Here is a 19450-nt window from a genome sequence, read left to right as displayed (position 1 = left end):
CAGGCTGGATCACAGACTGGCTCAATTCCTCCTAATAACAAGTCCCCATTGAGGGGACTTGGTGGTTCCAAGGTCAAAGGAGGTTCAGGTATACTTTCTCCACCCTGGCTGCTGTGTCCTCCCTAATCAAGGACAAAAGCCCCCTGTCTAGAGGAGGTGGCCTCTCTGACACGCCCATCCATGAAGGTTTAGCCCTGGTCTTTCAAATGACAGATTTCCCAGTTCTTGAGGACTTTCTTTTCCTTTTTAACTGAGGTCTAACTTGAGTACAGTGGAGCATAAACGTTTCAAGTGGACTCGTGTATACACCTGTGTAAGCACCACCAGATCAAGATAGAAGCTTCCCAGCCAGACTCCAAGCCCGAGGGGGAAATGCTCTCCCTGCTTCCAAACTGTCCAAACCTCCCCCATTTCTGGAAGCCTTCCCGGGCAACCCCACTCCACAAGGCTGCTTGATCTCAGCTCCGACAAAAATCTTTCAGGCACTCAGTTTCCTCCTGCTGCCTTGGCTAATCCTTTTCCACCTTCAGATTCTGTTGTGTCCTAACTGGACTTGTCCATCACCCTTGGGTGCTCAGCACAGTGACCTCTATGCTAATGAGGATAATGACAATTCCAGCTGAGAAATAGACTCTACAACCGCCCTCCAAGCAATTTAAACAAAAAATAATGCCCATGAACCACAACTAATTAGGCCCATGGAACACAAATGCACAGGACCCTGTGAATTTCTCATGCACCATTGCCAATGCCAAACTTCCTGAAGTCTATGTAGAAAGCCTGAGAATGGTGTTTCCCAGTTCCACAGCTAATGCACCAAGTTGGATGGTATATACTCAAGTCCTTCCACCTGAGGCCACCAGGCCACCAGCAAAGAGTCTCTGGGGTGTGCATTACCAGTTTCCAAGTGGAGCCCCCCTTGACAGCACTGGAAAAAAGGAAACCAAACCAAAGAGAAGGCAGGAGGCAAGTCCACGGGAGCCCTTGGATGGCACAGTGCATTCCTCCCACTCCCTGACGAAAAGGGTATAGGCGGCCAAGCCCAGGCTGCAGGGCTCCCGGTCATCGTTGCGATCTCCAAGCTTCTGCTGTCTGTCCCCCTTAAATGCTGAGATTCTCTCTCTAATCCAGAGTCCTTCCCTCTCCCATATCCTCTGACACTATCTCCCAGACTGGAATAATAACTTTTGAAGAACTTTCCTGGGCTGGGCTGGACTAGGGGTTAGTTCAGTGGTAAGTGCCCTGGGTTTGATCCCTAGCACCATCAAGAACAAATCAACAAAAGACCCCCTCCTAAATGGGGAGGGGCAGGAGGAGGGCAGGCAGAGGAGGGCAAGGGGAGGGCAGGGCAGGAGGCTGTGTGTGTAATCTCATTTCATCAGGAGAGAGTCTAATTCCTAACAGGAATATACAGCTTTGCAGGATACACTTAATCAAATGGAAAACAATAGAGAGAAGCAGGAAATGGAGTTACTGGTTAATTGGTGTATGCCCTGTACTTTCTAAACTACTCTGAGGGCCTTCACCATTTTCTAGAGATAGACTTCTCATCCCCCTTTCCTCCACCCACCCCATATTAAACATGATGACTTATCCATAGCCACTCCCCCCAGCTCAGGCTGGCTGAATGCCAGGGGCAAGGTGTGTTTCAAAGGAAAAGCTTGGGCCTCTCCGGGCAGAGCTGAGACCACAGTCGGGGTGTCAGCCTGTCTCACATCAAAGGTAAGCCAGCTCCAACGCTGGCAACCACACGCGTTTTTATGAAATGGTGTTCTGCCCTTCTGCAGTGCCTTTGATCTCAGGAGGGATTTACAAACGTTAATTAGGCCTCCCTACCAGCCCTGTGAAGTAGCAAAACATACCTGTTCCACATGCACCCAGGTAAACTGAGGCGTCATTGACTAGCTCAAGGGGCCACCCAGCGAGCCAGGCCATTCCCAAGAGTCCAGCTCCTAGCCCATGGCTATGTCCACCACCCCCCCCAAACCCAGGCAGGCCACTGAGTCTCAACAACTCTCCTTGGAAGTGGCCAGGCTGAACCAGTTTTCAGCATCCAGACTGGCCTCAAGCTACAGCCTGGCTTGTAAGGCTTGTAAAGATCAAGGGGGCCAGACTTTTATCCCTTACCCACAAAGACAGACTTCCAAAGTCAGAGTCTCACCATCTGCCTGTGTCTCCTGCTTCCTAAAACCCAGGCTGGCAGTCAGCAGCACTAGGCTGTTCCTGGTTCTCATCTACTGCTATTTAACAAAATAGCACCCGGGTCACGCTGGGTTCTCGGGGGAGAAAAAAAGACTCACCCTCTGTCCTAGAGCTTCTAAAGCAGAGGGTTTGTTCCAGCAAAGTCTAAAACCCCAAGCCTGGGGAGCAACCACAGAGTGAACTTGAGGGAATTCCACCAAACTGTCCCTACCCAGAGAGCCAGGGCAGGCTTACCAACTTAGTTCTGAGCACTGCTGGCATCAGGTCCGCCACCATCACAACCAGTACACCTGGGCTCTGCCCCAGGTGGTTCAAACCTCAGAGAAACCCTAGTAGTGACAGAAGAACGCTGTACTGCCACATTCTGATTTTTAGGGAGGCCCATCATTCTACCTGGGGAATGAATGGAAGGAGCAGTAAATGAATGAACGAATGAATCATCTAATCAAACTCTTTCATCCCTTGGATTTAAAGTGAGACCAGGAAAAGTTAAGAGAGACCTAGGGACCAAAGTTAAGAGGCAAAGAAAGGCAGGGTGCCATCTCAGGTCAAGATACCAGACTTTCTGCTAGGCTTTGGAAGCTGAATCTATGAGTGGTCACTAGCCACCTGGGTTCTTCAAACCTTCCAGAGAGCAGACATGGAGCACACAGGAAGCAGAACCCACAAAGTTACCTTCTCAGACTCCCCACTCCATAAACTGAAATCTAGCAGCAAAATCTATTACTTGTGAAATAGGGAGTCTTCCTACCTTCCATTAGCCACAAGTCACAACCACTTTGCCCTGAGGCTCAGGCCCCTCTAATACCCCTTGGAAGATGACTCTCCTGGTGTGGGACCACATAGTGCCAGCTGTTCAAAGTCTGGGCCCTCCCAGAGGCTGTAGCAAGAGAGCTTAAACCACCACAAAATGGAGCCCCCAGTTTTAGCCCGCCAAAGGCTCCTTCAACTCAGTGGTACCTACCCCTACCCACCCTTCCCATCTCCTCTTCTCAAGCTGGAAACTTCATAGTTGTGGAACTGGTCAAGATTTCAAACAGTTGTCCATTATAAAACCTTATGCCTGCTCACCTAGGAACCCTAGAGCCCAGAGCCAACCTTGGCTGAGCAATGTAAGCAGCTCACCTAAATTCCCAGGCCCAGCACTCCGTGGTACTAGGTGGGGGCAGGTGGCTAGGGCAGTACCCTCCCATCTGGGTGTCTAGCCGCAACACCCCTGGCCACCACCACCAGCAAAACCAGTTCCAGACTTGTCCCCCTCCAGCTCCAGACCATTCCTCTCCTCGGGGGCTTCATCTGTTACTGTCCCTAGGTTCTTCTGCAACAGTGTCTTTTTGTTGTTGTTTTCCTTTAAACAAAATGTTTTGGGTGAGTAACCAGCTGTTTGGGTTAGCAGGTTAATCACTTCCTATTGGCTGTTCTGAAGAACACTTCTTCCCCCCCACACACACACCTTCTGGAAATGGCACATTCCTGTCTTTGTGGCTTCTCTGTTTACACACATTTTGCTACCTAATGTCAACACTTGCTAATGAATAAATATATCACTCCACTCACCAAAAAGGAGGCCCCTGACCTGACAGAATGACTGCTTAAATCCTGAGAACACATTATCCCAGTGTCTCTGCAGTAAACCCAAGAGAACAAGGTCCTTCTTTTCTATGATTTTTTTGGGGGTTTGGGAACACTGACCCTAGCAGTTTCTACCCCTGGGCCCATGAAATTTTCTCTCTTTTAAGGAAAACCTTCAAATTTGAAGAATACAGAAGGAAAAGCAAAACCTAGACAGTGATGGTGCCTTGGAACAACCTATTCTCGATTCTTTAAGCCAAAAAACTCAGGCAAGTTACATTCTTTGGGAAAACAGCTTGGTAATTTTTAGTTAACGTTTGTTACAAATACAGAGAGCTGCTTATCTCCTCATTAATGGCCATTTATCTAGTGTTTTGTAAATCGAAAGCAAAATATCACATGCTTTGCAGGTCACTTATTAGACAGGCACCAGGCAAGCAGAAACGCCTTCCCAACTTGAGAGCTGGTGGAGTCCCGGGAGGGCTGGCTGCAGAGCATGGGCTTCGGTTACACGTTCATTAAAGTATTTAATTTATGACAACGCCCCAGCAAAACTTTTAATTAGTGGGGGAAAAGGCCCGACAGCCAAAACTCATGAGGCGGAAGGACTTATAGAATTCCAGGAGCTAAATGGTGCCCAACCCTTCACTTTTCCTTCTCCCAGAACCTTGGCAAAATAAAAATGTCACAAGCGGTTATATTTTCTCAGGCACCCAGCATTCAGACATAAAAAACAAAGTTACAATCTGTACTTTTAGCAAATGAATCTCCCTCTGTAAGAAGGGGCTCCAGGAAACAAAGCTTGTTCCCGCTGTCATCCCCAATCCGTTTTGCTGACCCTGTCCCCTGGCACTGACAGCTCCAAAGGATGGGCCCTTGTACTGCCAGCCAGAAGTTGAATGCAGACAACCGCAACGGGGCTGGTGCCAGTCTCAAATGGGCTTCTGCCCTGGCCCCATGCCATCCGGTGACAAAGCAACAGGCAGGCAGAGTTATGCTAAAAACTTTTATGGGCCCTACCAAGAATTCTGAGAAAACCCCAGGAGGGCTGACTCTGGAGGTGGCTGGGCAGGGGCTAGACCTTCCCTTTACCTGTTGCCCATGCTTCTTAAGTGTCTCACCCCAAACCCAAGTCCCCTCTGCAACTTCTGAAACAGTCTTCCCTTCCATCTGATCATCCCTTCCATCCTTTCCACTGATTCTCCTGGCACTTACAAAGTCTCTGAATGTTCCCATCAACCTGTCCTATTTGGCTTCCAAGACACTGCATGGATTAAAGCCTCCATGAGTTAAAAAAGCTGAGATAACTTTGGTCACAGAGTGCAAATATGTAAAAGAGAAACAAAATGTAAAGAATATGGGGAAAAACTTTCACAAAAATAAATAAATTAATAAGAAATAATAATAATAATAATAATAAAGGCAAAACAACAGAATTCAAAATTCAAACTGCCCATAGAGGAAAACCTATCACCAACTGGACCAAGCCTAGCAAGCACCTCCCAGGCCGCAGCCCAGACATACACAGCCGGGATTCTAGAGGTTCCGGTTCTAACTTAAGATAAAATATTTTGAAAATCATCGACTCACCAGTTGGCTTGAGAAAATCCATCGGGTATCTGGAGTAGGGAGGGGGGGGAGACTCTGGAATTAAAAAAAGTAAGAGAATATAAAGCGCGAGCCATGAGAAAGAGAGATAGAAACTTATGATAACAGAGGCATTCTTTCAGCCCAACTGTTTGTCTTAGCTGTGGGGGTTGGAGGCCGGGCCGCGAGGCGGTGATTGCCTTGATATTTAGCTGTCAGATAAACAAAAGAGGCCGCCTGGCGCCAGCCTCGGCGCTCCGCTCCTCTACGTCTGCGGCCGCCGCCGCCGCGCTCGGCGGGCCCGGCTGGAAACCACCGGCTGGGCCGAGAGACCAGAGCCGCACTTCACCGTTCACAGGGCCGGGGGCAAGCAGGCCCCCTCGGAATCCGGGAACTCGAGACCCCGCTCCCCTCCCCCACCCGGCCCGCCCCCAGGAGGGCAGCTCGCCTCCGCCCCCGCCGCTCCGTCGGCACCGCGGGTGGGGGGGCACCGGCCCCCCTCCCAGCCCACCTGGGAGGTGCACCCCAAGTGTGCTGGTGAACCTGGGGGTTCTGCAGGCATCTAGGGTGCGTCCCCCCGACCCGTACACAAAGCCGCCGAGAACAGAGAAGGACGGGGAGGGAAAGATAAAAGGGTGGGCGCCTGGGGTCTCAGCCTGAAGCCAAGGCCCCAGCGCGGTTAAGGGGCAGCAGCGTCATCGAGACGCTGGGAAACCGCCGTTCTAACCACCATTAACTGTATACTTCTCTGTGCTTAAGAAAAGAAAAAGTAGGGGGCCGCCAACTTCTCCTGGCTGCTGGTTCCTCTCCACCCCGGGGCTGGCAGAGCTTAGGGACAGTAGATACCCAATTCGGCCTCCCATCCTAATCCTCTGCCCCAAAACTCGGAAGCTGCGAGGCCAGGGCAGTATCTGGGCCACTTGTGCCCGACGTGACTCTCCTTATTTACTAAAGCTGCGGAGACTTTCCAGCTTTTATAGCTCGCTTTCCCCAGCCTTCTCTGGCGGGCTTGGACCGTGTCCAACTCGGCCACACACCTCAGTGCTTTTCCGGGTGAAGGGGAGGCGTGACCCCCACTTCTCTTTGCACCCCCTTGCTGATCTGCAAACAAGAGCCTCTGGTTTTTAGATGCAAGTCTGTACGGTGAGTGCAGAAGCAGTGCCCATGGCCACCCTCGAGGCGACAGGAGAAAAGCCAGGAAGGGAACCCCCAAGGAATGCCCTTCGAATTTCCCCTTGTCCCTTCTCTGTTTTAGTGCCCCACGTTTGCTTCAGGAGAGGATGTACTGTCCCCTCGGAAAGGTGACTGCACACACAAACACACACACACACACACACACACACACACACAGAAAGCCCACCAGGACTTTTCTTCCAGCACTTGCGCACCAGGGAGAGGAAAGAGTAGGCACAGAACAACTTCTTACCTAGTTCGCAGAGTCTGCTAAGGTGATGGGGGTTGCAGCACACCAGCTCGGGGTTGATCTTCCCGTAAGATTCACAGCAACACAGCCTCTTGACTTCCGAGGAATGCCTGAGATCCGGCCACCTGAACACTTTGCACAGCAGGAGGGGGAGCGAGTAGGACGAGGGCGGCTGCGCGGGTTGCGCACTGGCGGGAGCCCCCGGGCCCAGCCTGCAGTCCAGGCGGCCAGGCAGCAGGAGGCACGCGGTGCGCGTACCGCCGCGGGACTCCACGGCCTGAAGCAGCAGCTCCAGCTGCCGCTCCTTCAGTTTCTTAAGCACCGAGTGCGTGAGCGCCTTCAGATCCGCTTCGGCGCCCCCGGCCGTGCCGGCGCCCGCGGCTGGGGGATGGGGATGGTGGTGACCTTTGGCACCTCGGACTGCCTTGCCCAGGCAGCAGCCAGCCCTGCCCACGCCGCCGCCACCGGCCCCATGCGCCCGGCCGTCCGTCGCCCCTTCTCCCCGCAGCTCGCCTCCTCCTCCGCCTCCCCCAGCGCCCTCCTCCTCGTCCTCGCCGCCGGGCGCTCGGCTTCTCCAGAGACGCCGGACGAGCGCAGATCGTTTGGTCCTGAACATGCGGGGCGAGGAGGCGAGGAGAAAAGTCGTTTGCCGGCTAAGGAGCGAACATGACCTCCGCACACCATGAAGAAGTCGGGCGCCGAGTTGGGGCAGCAGGCGCAGGCGACAACAGCAACAGCAGGGGCCCGGGCAGGAGCGGCGGCGGCCCGAGGGGCGCTCCGTGGCATGCGCCAGTCTCCCGGAGGCCGGGGCGCGCGCGGGGGCCCGGGGGCGCCCGCCGGGGCTCGGGGGCCTGCGCTCCGGCTGCCCCACCCCGCACGGCCGGCGCCCTGCGCGGCTCTCGGGCCCCGGCGCGCCCCGGAGGGACGCGGCCGCCGATTCCCTGGGGGCGTCCGAGCCTGCCCCAGTCGGCGCCTCCCCAAAAAGAGGCCCCCCTGTAGTGGCTCCCGAGGGTCGGGCTCGCCAGCCTCGGCTTCCTACATGGAAGATCCTTGGGGGCAAAAAACCAAAGGCGTTCGGCTGGGCTTCCGAAGGAAAGAAAAAGCCTCTTTCCCCCTTGCTAAGCAACTTAATTTGGGGGTGGGGAGAAGCAGGCAATTAAAAAAAAAAAAAAGCAGGCACGCGATTTATTTTTTTTCCTCTATATCCTTAGTAACCGGATCTCCTCGAATTCCGTGCACACGAAGACTCGGGGGAGGGGGCCGAGTGGACTTCACCCCGCATGAGACGTCTGGCGAAATGAGAAGGCTCTCTTCAAAACCTGAAAACCCAATATGCAAAGCCCCAAATGAAAACCACCACCTCCTCGCACCTCGGAGGTCTGGGGGCGTCCCGCTGGAGCCGAGGTTTAAAAAAAGAAAATGTTTACAAAGTAGAACAAGATGTTTGAGAGGTGGAGGAACGTATCCATGAGTTACACACACCCCTTTTTTCCTTGCAGAGCCCCGATGGTCTTCCTTTTCTTCTGCCAAAAAAAAAAAAAAAAAATCGTATATATTTTTTAAATCCACAGAAAGCTTTGGCTACACTCCTTCAATCTTGCGCATCTGGGTGTTTTAGGGGCGTCTCTGGTCTTCCCTCCTGCACTCCCGGGCCCAGGTCCTCGGCGGGGACTTCCTCAGCGCTGGCGGGGGCGTAGGGGCAGAAGATGCTGCTTCGGCGGCTGCGCCCCGTGGGGCTGACAGCGAGGGGGAGGGCGGCGCGGCGGCGGGCCACTGACGGGTCGCGCGCTCTCGCCTCCCTGGGCACTGACTGATCGCTAGTGCGGGGACCGCGGGTTCCCCCTCCCCAGGCTGCGGCTGGCCGCCGGCGCTCCCCGCATAAGCTGCTTGGCCCGACCCGGCTGTGGCGGCAGGAGGCCCGGGTGTCCTCTCGCCGCCTCCTCCTCCGAGACTCTCCTCGTCGCGCCCGGGAGCCTCCTTGTCCCCCGTCCGCCCTCTCCTGGCGCTCGGGTCCTTCTGCTGCCGCCGGGGGCTCGCCGCGCCGCACTCAGGGGCTCCTGGGCCGGGCGCTCGGCGGCTCGGCGCCGGCGGGCTGGCTCCGTCTCGGGCAGCTCTCTCCGGCGCGGCGAGCAGACCGAGCACGGCGCCCGGCTGGCTCGGCTGGCGCGGTTAAGGGACAAGATCCTCCTTGCGCCGAGCAGCAACGAGTGTGCCCGAGGCTCGCCGCCTCCCGCAAGGCCTCCCGCCTCCGCCCCCTTCCCTCCCCCTTCCTCCCCCTTCCTCCCCCGCCCCCAGCCGCCGCCGCCGCCGCCGCCTCCTCCCCGCCCCCCCCACCCGGCCCTCTGCTCGGCTGGTTCCACTGCGCAGTGGCGCGCCCGGCTCCGGCCTCGTCACGTGGCCGTCTAGACACCCTGTCGCTTTAAAAAAAAAAAAAAAGCGATTGTGTTTCGCAAACAACAGATCGGGTTTCTAAAAGCTATTTCTCCCCCCACCCCCGCCACCACCACCCGCTCCCGGGTCTGCAGTGGGGGGACCTGTGGGGCAGGATGAGAAAGGTGGGGGACAGAAAAGCTCCCAGAATCGGCTGAGATCCAGCAGGAGCAGAGGAGAAATTGAAAGAGTCAGGAGCACCGAGCGGGCTTCGCCGGCGAGTTTTGGAGCGGAACGAGCCGGTCGGTGGCCGGATTTAGACCCTTCGGAGCTTCTCAGCCGCAGTCCCGCGCGCGCTCGCCCTAGCGCTTCATTCATTCGTTTTGTTTTAAAGGCCCTGGCGGCGGATCCCTTGGCTGCTGGGGAGGGAAAGGGGAGGAGACCGCTCCCTCTGTTTAAAAGACATTTACACCGCACTGGACCGAGGCCCTGGGAAGTGTGCGCTGGAGGGAACAGCCGGGCCACCGAGGGCGGGGAGGCGGCGCGAATGTGACCTCAGCCGCGGCCGCGCGCTCCCTCCCGCCCTCTCCCGCTCCGGGCTCCGGTTTCTAGGACTGCCTGGAGAAGTGTGTCTTGTGCGCAGCTCTGGAATGCATTTGGCCGGCTGACGAGCTGCGAGGGGTAGCATCCTGGCGGGAGAACTGGGAGCGGGAGGGGACTCGCCTGTGCGCCGCCGGCAGGTTTCCTCCAGGGCCCGGAAGACCTCCACCACCCGCCACTCCGCCTACGGGCGCGGGAAGGTTACCCAGCGAGCAGACCAGCCCGGGGCATTCATTTGCATGCGGGTCCTGTTTCCGCGCCCTGCTTGGCCTCGTAGCTTTCAAGGTGCTTAGAATCAGAGTTTATCCCCTGACCCCAGGATCCAGAGATGGATATTCCCAGCTGGAGGTTTCTGCGTGGAAATGAGAAAGGCGTTAGTTGGGTAAAGGACCTGAGCGCGTTTACGTGGTGAAAGCTGCTGGTGCGGAGAAACGTACTATAGTATTTAAATATTACATATGCGTCAGTGTTGACGAGGCCACTAGTTGGCATGGTGATCTAACCTCGCATCTTATTCACTGAAATACGGTTTGTTTTTTTAAGTCACTTAGAATTGGGAGGTCAAGGTAGCAATGAAACTTAATGAGGATTTAAAGAATCTTTAGAAAGGGTGATATACTATTTGCATGTCCCTGACTAAATTGTTCTTAAAAGGAAAGGCAAGGATGAATCTTTTTAATTCAAGCCCTTTTTCCTCCAGCAATTTGGAAGGTTTTTTACATGCAAGAGATATTTAATAAATATTTAGAGAACTGGAGGTGTACTTCAGTGGGAGCCCCAGATTTAATCTCCAGTACAGCAAATACACACGTGTATATACATACACACACATACACACACACACACACACACACACACATATATATATATATATATATACACATTAATCCACACTTAGAATTTGATAGGACTTAAAGGTGCATTTGGAACACTCTATCCAACAAAATCACCTTTGGTGACATGAATATAAAGGATATTGGCAACATTGGTCACATGATTCTCTCCAGGCATGGGAGTTCATGAGCCTAGAAGACTGTAATACCAACAGCACAGAACCATGGGCAGGGCAGAGGTTGGCATTCTGAATATTTACTTTGTAAAGTCACATAGGCTGTAATTATATAACATAATTTTGTTTATAAATTAAAATGTTCTCTGTTGAAATTATGTCTGTGTTGTGTGGTGTGTGTGTGTGTGTGTGTGTGTGTGTGTGTGTGTGTGAAGACAGAGCCAGGGAGGGAATGGAGGAGGGATGATCCCATCCCCATAGGCAGTGAAAGGCAAAAGAGCCAAATGGCATTGGGGGTGTCTGAGAAATATACAATACATTGACCTTCAAAAGACTTAGGAAGAGCAAACTAGAAGTCAGAAAACCTGATTTTAGTTTGGGGCTCTGCCATTCACTGGTTAAATAACTGGTGCCAAGAGTGAGCCTCAGGTTAGGTGAGCCCTTGGCAGGCTTTCCAAGGCTTTCTGGGCAAGTGTCTTGTATTCTCAGAGTCCGATTCCCTCTCCCTGTTTTGGGTCTCCCTAGAAGAGAGGCCAGGCCAGACTACAAAGTGTCATGAAGGATTAAATAAACACAGAAAGCAAATGTCATCGTTCTAATTCAGCTTCTTGGCTACTTGGAGAATCTGAAGAATCTTCTGGAAATCTGGCCAGTGGTGCTAACACCCTTTGTGATGAGAGGCCAGAGTGCACACAGGGCAGGTAGGTTTAGTGGGTGTTTCAGGAGTTGAATCTGACGTCACAGCTTGTCTGGGTGGAACGTGCATATACTTGTAGAGCTATGTTCCCATCTCGTGTAATTGTGGGTGTTTTAATTCAGGCGTCACCCCTATTTTGCCCTCTCTACCCGGCTTTCCTCCTTCATTTTACTACCCTGGGTAGCAGTGGGTGGGATGCTGGGCAAGTAGCTACAATGTTTGGTGGTGCTTTATGGCTCCCTGGCATCCCCTGAATCAGTTAACATCCCAACCCTCCTGACAGCAGCCCCACCCCATCACATTCTTTTCACACTCCTTTCCTTTCCAAGAAAGAATCCAGAAGCCAGGGAGGTAGAAGGGCTGTGCCTGGCTGGTGTGCCTAGAAAGGGAGGTCCCTCCTTCCCTTCACAGGCATAAATGAGTCCCACAAAAACAGAGTTCCAGACCATTCTGATCCTTTAAGAAGAGTTTAGGAGTTCACCAAACTATTGTGAATGAGTTTGATTTTAATCATTTGCTGGCAGGGAATAGTGGAATAAAATATCTCATTTGCAGTTGTTTATTTCCTGTTGTGGCTTCTATTTTCATCTTTTAGTCGCTTTGGTGATAGTAATCAAACCCTAATCATGGTGCAGCCACAAGTCACAGAGACCAAAATAGCAGAGTTATGACAAACAAGGATGCAGGCAGCTAAAGACCTGGCTACTTAATCACTGGCCCCTGCGTCCGCCCTCAGGACTATGGGGCCGCCTCTCTGCAGCTCTCTGGCTAAACCTAGGCCTCTGGAGGAGAGAGGAAGCCCAGGGAAATTGCGAAAGGCCCAAGGCCTCTGAGCAGCCAGGGACCCCAGAAGGAGAACAGTAGAATATACAGGAGAGGACTGGAAATAGGTGAATCCCTAAAACCTGCCCAGAGGGGAGGCAGGCTATCAGTTGGGCCTGGGGTGAGCAAAAGACAAGGGCAAAGAAAAGAAATCTCCAAAAACTCAACTCCACCCAGGGACCAGCAGCAAAAACTGAAAAACTCCTCGGGAGGAGAGACGGGATTCTTTCTTTTAGTTCTTTCCTCATTTTCAGTGGTTTCCTTAAGGAAGGGAAGGGAGGGGAGGGAAGGGACACAAGAGGCCTCCAAGTGCCTGTGGGTGTGTGTCAGTGGGGGTGGGGGAAGGAGTGAGGCAGAGATGAAGATTTTTCTTGCAAAAGCCAAAGGAAGAAACAACTGAAGAAGCCAAAAAAGTATTGGAAAACATCAACATTTCTTGCACAATCGTCCCCTGAAAAATGCGTGAGTGAGCCCTAAACCATCCTTAACTGGCGACAATACAAAAGGAAGTGATGGTTATGAAAGGAAGACGGCAGGAGTGAGGCCAATGTGGCGATCAGCACTTCTTGGCTTATCCTGGGAACATAAGTGAATGAAAATGCATCTAATTCACAATCAAATGAAGAAGCTATAAGCCCTGACTCATCAAATATTCCCCTACTACAGACAGCCTGTCAGCTGATCTGCAGCATTTGCCAGGTGCCTGTCCAAAACACTCAGCCAGGTACTGGGCTGTAAGACGGGAGCGGGATTGGTTTTTGGGGGGAGACAAGAGAAACATCCAGAAAAAGTAAAGAGTGAGAATAACACAGATTTCAAATATATAGTCACATGTTGACACAGTGTGCTCCAAAGAAAAACTGATGAATTGAACGTATATGTTGATGAACCTTTTGAATTCTGAATTATGTGCATGTTCTACCTATTCGAAAATACAGAGTTTTACCCAGATGTGGTAAAATGCCTATAATCCCAATGACTCAGGAGGCTGAGGCAGGAGGATCGCAAGTTCAAAGCCATTCTCAGCAATTTAGGGAGGCCCTGAGTAATTTAATGAGACCCTGTCCCAAAGTAAAAAGGACTGGGGAAGTGGCTCAGTGGTTAAGCACCCCTGAGTTCAACACCCTCTGTATGTTCAAAAAATATACAGAGTTTTACATTCTTAAACCGCCTGCTTGCTTTTCTCATTTCCTGAAATTCGCTGTTCTGATGTCCTTATAAAGAAGGTCAAGTTGGCGAGATCCCACGTGGAAGTGAGGCTATAGACAGTGTGTCTCTCTCTGTAGGACTCACTACAGGAAGGTCGATGACAGCAGAGGACAATGTCTCATTCCAGACAGCAAGGGTGGAGACTGACTCGTCATGACCCTGGTGAGAGTCAGCAAGGAAACACGCCAGTCCCAATCAAAAGTCATTACAGATACCAGTCAGGTGCAAGTCCTAACCAGGGACCACGGCCTAATAAACATGAATGCCTCGACAACACAGGCACAGGAGGAAGCCTGCCCGGATCTGAGAGCCAGCACTGATTCAGGGCCAATGGGCCAGACACCAGACGAAACTTGTGGGAGATATAAAGACTTAACATTCATCAGCCTCTGCCCTCAAGATGTGTGCAGTTGAGCCTGGGGGTAGGGATAGGAAGCCAAGTAACTCACAAAGTGTGCTCAGGGCTGCCTGCGCCGTGAGTGGACCCCATCAGCCCAGATGTTATTTCTCACGGTTCCAGGCTGCAGAACCTCAAACCGCATGCAAATGAACTCTAGGTTCTGGTCATATGGGGCTGCCCAATTAACTCTGTCTTCTGATTTATTTCCTATTTTAATCTTTCTCATCGCCCTGCAAAGGTTGCTAAAGGGTGACTTTAGTGCTGAATTCCGTCTAGTCAATGCTGGTTAGGATCCTGGTGATGGAGACTCGGAACCAGCATCCTGCAGAGGGGTAAAGGATGTTTCCCTCTCTAGCAGGAAGTTTTTACTAGGGCAGAGGGGCCACAGGTGACCCCCGTATATAAACTATCCCTGGCAGATGGAAGGATCCAACAAAGGACCCCAGCCCTGGAGTGTGGCCAGAGTGTTCCTCCTGGAGGCACCCAGGGGATCAGGAAGAGCCCCAGCATGAAATAGGCTCTTCTGACATTACTAACGACTGTGAGGCCTTAGCAAAGTCTGTTTCTGTCGCCGCCTGTCTGCCTTCCTCCAGCAACACCAAATCAACAAGGGCTTGTGTGCACCAAACCCTGTGTGCGGGCTCAGAGAACAAAGTCCTCCCCATGGGCTGCCCAGAGAGACCAGACACCACGTGAGCCCAAGTGCTATGTAAACCAAGTGGCATACAGATGCTAATTACCATTATTCTGGATTGTGAGGTCCGAGCTGCCTGGTGAGTTAATTTTGCCTAACCTTGCATGCTTAGGAAATGAATTTTGAGGGGAGATAATGGTCCTAGACTGCTGCTTTTTCTTTTTTCTTTTTTCTTTTTTTTTAAAGAGTGAGAGAGAGAGAGAGAATGAGAATTTTTAAATATTTATTTTGTTTTCGGCAGACACACCATCTTTGTCTGTATGTGGTGCTAAGGATCGAACGCGGGCCCTACGCATCCCCAGCCCCACTGCTGCTTTTTCTGGTGGCTGGGATTTTGTTTGCAGGGATTTTACCAGGACCAGGTGGAACTGAGCCAAACTGGTAAGGCCTGCGTTGAGTTTAAAAACAAATATGCCTAGGAACTCTTTTTTTCCCTGTCAGAATGAAAGAGGGATGAGTGAGAACACAATAAAAGTAGTTCTTTTCTAGTATTACAATGAGTCACGAATATTTTCCTGGCTCCTCCGACACCTCCGGTACTGACAAGCAGTAAGGAAGAACAAAGGGGCTCCCTTCCTAGAGGAGACCCCGGGATTCCGCACTGCTGATTGAGAATCGGACCTCACCCAGCACCCTGCAGGAGAAAGGTCAGGAGATTCGGGGTGCAAGAGATGATAAAGGGGACAGCCCGAGATTGTCCATGGTCAAGTTTGAACAGGCTTGTGTGTTTTTCCAAGAGCCACGTTATTTGGTGTGCTTATTTTGCTTTTTACGTTTTATTGACTTTTGAACAGGATACATGCAGAGTGGTGCAAAAGACAAAGAATACAAAAGGCTATGCAGAGGAAGGTAAGGCTTCCTGCTACCCAGGCCCCAGGTGTTCACTTCTCTCTCCCAAGCAGCCACCATTAGAGCCCAAGATGCAGAAAGTGAGTCAGGGTAAAGAGTTGAGCTCTGCTTTGAACTCCAGTCCCACATATCCACCTGCCTATTTGACATATCTGACACCCTAAGCTCCTATGTCCCAAACAGTCTGTCCTCCTCCCAAAACCTGCTTCTCCAGATGTCAAAGCCGGCAGCCAAAGACGGCAACCTCTCTCTCACCCCTCATCCAAGCAGCCCCCAGTCCTGTCAAAGAGCCTCTAAGTCATCTGTTCTGTCCCAGGCCCACTGGTCCATTGCCAGTGGTAGCAGCCCCCAGCTCCCCTCGGGGACTGATCCTCACCAGGCTCTGCTTGCTCTTCCTAATTCCTCTCTGGCCTCAGGTGAATTCACTTCTAAGAGTGGCGCTCAGTGCTGATCTGATTGCTCTGCCACTCAAGGGAGCTTTTGGCCTCCCAGGTACAAAGGCAAATTGCCCCCCTTGAACTATAAAGCCCTGAATGGCCTGGAGTCCCCTCCCTCCCCTCCCAGCCACCTCAGTATTCCCTCTCTGTCCCAGGCCTTGGCACATGCTGTTTCTGGGCTGGCAAGCCCTCTCTTCTCTCCGACAGCTCCTCCAGGCTCCCCAATCTTTGTGATCAGGAGACACTCCCTCATGGTGCTCAGCACACCTGCCTGGGTAAGCATTTGCAGCATTTGAAATGTGGCATCTAATAGTGATTCTTTGATGAACATCGTCCATCCCCAGCTGCAAGCTCCGTGAGGGGAGGTAGAGTTGCCCAGCTCCGTGGCTGGCATGGGATGACCCTCATGTGCTGAGCCTGTGAGAAGATGACCCGTAGTGAAGAATGAATCATATATTCTGAGATGATAGCCTTCCTAGTCTGGGGAATGAATGCGCTCTATCTTTTATGAAATGATGGTGATCCTAAATGGTGTTGATTTACAGGTCTATTTAGCAAAATTAAATATTGGCAATTAAATTTAGGGACCTCTCAATTCAAAACTGTGAAGTTGAAGGACTACTCAAGTCCCAAGGACGGAATCTCAGAAGGCAGAGAGATTGGAGGCATCCTAAATATGTAGTTGAAAAAAGGGCACCCCCAAAGTTAAGGGAATGTAATTCAAACTCTCCTAATTTCTCCTGATTAGGTTCCCCTCTTTCCCTCCCTCCCTTTACCATTCCTGTCTGACCAGAAGGGGCCACCAACCAGCTTGAAGAATCATCAAGCTCTCGGGTTTGCATTTCATCTCCATCTTCACAGAGTTCCAGATGAAAGAGAGCCCCTTCCTTTCCAGAGCTCAGCTATTCTTCTGTCTACTTATTGCCCCACAGCTGTCCCGAATAGACAACAAAGCAGATCCAGGGGCCAGCACAAACAGAAGAGCCCAGCCAAGCTTGCACAGGTAGGTGCTCTGTGAGGAAATGGAGCACAACGTTCACAGGACCACACGTGTCCTTTGTATGTCACAGTCCCCAGAGTCCTGTCACCTGCCTGCACTGTGAGTGAGGAGGGGAGGGACTGCACCTCCTGTTCTCCTGTACCCCAGTCTGGATGACTATTAGGATCTGGGAACATGGCTAATAGCTGATTTCATTGTTAAGTTCCTAAAATGTTTGTTGAGACTCACTCTGTGTCAAGCATCATCCAGGCCCACTGCCACTCCCTTGAGAAGTTTGCATTCTGTGGGAGAGACAGAAAAAAACAAATAAACAAATGTGTGTGTGTGTGTGTGTGTGTGTGGGTGTGTGTGTATACATACATATATATTGTTTTTTTTTTTTCTTTTTCTGGTACTGGGGATTGAACCCAGGGGTGCTTTGATCACTGAGCCACGTCCTCAGCTCTTTTTATTTTTTATTTTGAGACAGGGTCTCACTAAGTTAATGAGGACCTCACTAAATTGCTGAGGCTGGCCTTGAACTTGAGATTCTCCTGCTTCTGTCTCCTGAGTCTCTGGGATCACAGGTGTTCACCATGGCACTTGGCAACAAATACCTTAAAAAAAAAAATGCATAACTTCACATTTTACAAGAGCTTTGAAAAACATTAAGTACAATTAGGGACTGGAGGCCAGGCGCTGTGGCTCATGCCTATAATCCCAGTGACTCCGGAGGCTGAGGCAGAAAGATGGAAAATTCAAGGCCACCTTCAGCAACCTAGGGAGGCCCTCAGGAACGTAGCAAGACCCCGTCTCAAAATAAAAAATAAAAAGGGCTGGGGATGTGGCTCAGAGGTTAAACACCGCTGTTTTGTACCCAATTCCAGGAACAAAAAAAAAAAAAAAAAAAAGAAAGAAAAGAAAGAATTAGGGACTGAAGCTGGTTGATGGAAACAGGGTTGGTGGGACCCTTTGGTGAAGAGAATGGCTGCAGGTCAGGGAAGGCTTGTCTAGGAAGAGCAAAGTTCAGATAAGAGTCTTCCAGGAAAGGGAGGCAGCCAGAGCCCTGCCGGAAACCAGACCCAGGTGAGCTGGCTCCTTAGAGGACAGGCCAGGAGACCCCAGGGCCTGGGAGGTGCTGTCCTGAGACAGCAGCAGGAGTGTGGGAGAGAGCTACCCTGGGGCTCGGCTTGCAGGTGTTACATGTGAGGTGCTGGGGAACCCCAGGCCTCTGTGGTAATGAGGGGAGGGTGGAGCGCAACGCACCCCAACATTGGAGCTGGAAGTACTGTGTTCAGCCTCAACTCTGCCCCCTCTAGTGATGTCACGTCTATTTCCCCCCAGGGTGAAATGGGGGGGTCCTCATCCTTACCAACGAAAAGTAGTCCAGGGGTTACATGAGACCCTGTAGGGCAAAGAAGATGGAAGAGGTGTTGCTACCAAATCATGATGTGAGAAGGAACTCCCAAAGCAGGTCACCTGAGCTAAACACAGTATAGAATGCAGTGCCCTCCACACCAGTGGGTCCCACATCCATGGGTTCAACAACCAACAGTGGAGTGAAAAAAAAAAAAAAGCCAGGCACAAGTGGCACAAGACTATAAGACCCACAACTGGGAAGGCCGAGGCAGGAGGATCATGAATTCAAAGCCCCCTTGGCAACTTAGCAAGGACCTAAGCAACTTAGTGAAACACTACCTCAAAATAAAATATAAAAAGGAGCGCACGCCTATAATCCCAGCAGCTCATGAGGCTGATGAAGGAGGATGGAGAATTCAAAGCCAGCCTCAGCCAAGGGGAGGCGCTAAGCAACTCAGTGAGATCCTGTTTCTAAATAAAATACAAAATAGGGCTGGGGATGTGGCTCAGTGATCCAGTGCCCCTGAGTTCAATCCCAAGTACACTCCTCCAAAAAAAAAAAAAAAAAAAGGGGGCATAAGCACATGTTACTTTCTGAAAAACAAAAGAACAAGTAGCACTCAATGCCAAAAGAGGGTTAGAAGAGGGTTAGAGACTGGGTCTTGGCTTTCCTGGAGGACCCCACTTTCCTAGAATGTACTTTTGCATCTAACAGTTCCTGATGCAAAGAGAGGGTGGTCCCGGGGCTGGGTAATGTTAGGGGACCCTCTGTTTTTTCTTTGCACCATCTCCTCCTGGTACATTGGCTATTGGGCAGCAGTCCTCGGGGTGGGTGGCTCCTGGAGGGTCTCCCACTCAGGTCTCTGTCTCCTCCTGCAGTCCCAGCACAACTCTCCCCTCTTCCTGCTCCCTGGGCTCCAGGGAACACTAGCTCTCTGTTCTGGGACCAGGTCAGGGGAGAAGCCACCAACAGCCACCTGTGCGTCCAGAACTGCTACCCAGGCAGACTTTGTCCAGTTGTCCAACTGACGGGAGACAGTTAACAGACATCTCCCAAGCTGCCAGTCCCGCGGGAAGCCAGGGAGGGTGGGTGCCACCCACTCTGTTTTCCACCCACCCCCCAAATCCACTCAACCTTGACCTCAGTCAACTGTCTCCCAGTGTTTTCCCCTGACCTGAGAGAGATCTGGATGTAGAGGAGGAGCAGAGTAAATCCCACCATGCTAGGAAAAGACAGTCCC

General features: G+C 51.8%; 1 protein-coding gene across 3 annotated transcripts in view; it reads right to left on the bottom strand.

Annotated features, from left to right (window-relative positions):
• The window catches only part of Smad7 (SMAD family member 7), a 29101-nt gene extending 20128 nt beyond the window's left edge, over nt 1-8973 (bottom strand). For all 3 annotated transcript variants that reach the window (XM_076836724.2, XM_076836726.2, XM_076836727.2), the window contains exons 1-2: nt 6788-8973; nt 5365-5418 (exon numbers count right to left, since the gene is read on the bottom strand). In XM_076836724.2, the coding sequence (XP_076692839.1) occupies nt 5365-5418; nt 6788-7400 (667 nt within the window). In that variant the 5' untranslated portion in view covers nt 7401-8973. The remainder of the gene's footprint in view (nt 1-5364; nt 5419-6787) is intronic.
• Between the last annotated feature and the right edge of the window lie 10477 nt (nt 8974-19450).

The sequence above is a fragment of the Callospermophilus lateralis genome, chromosome 17 (assembly GCF_048772815.1).
Source record: "Callospermophilus lateralis isolate mCalLat2 chromosome 17, mCalLat2.hap1, whole genome shotgun sequence".
NCBI classification, from domain to species: Eukaryota; Metazoa; Chordata; class Mammalia; order Rodentia; family Sciuridae; genus Callospermophilus; species Callospermophilus lateralis.
Note: the sequence above shows the minus strand (reverse complement) of the source record. Positions and strands in the feature narration are given on the sequence as shown.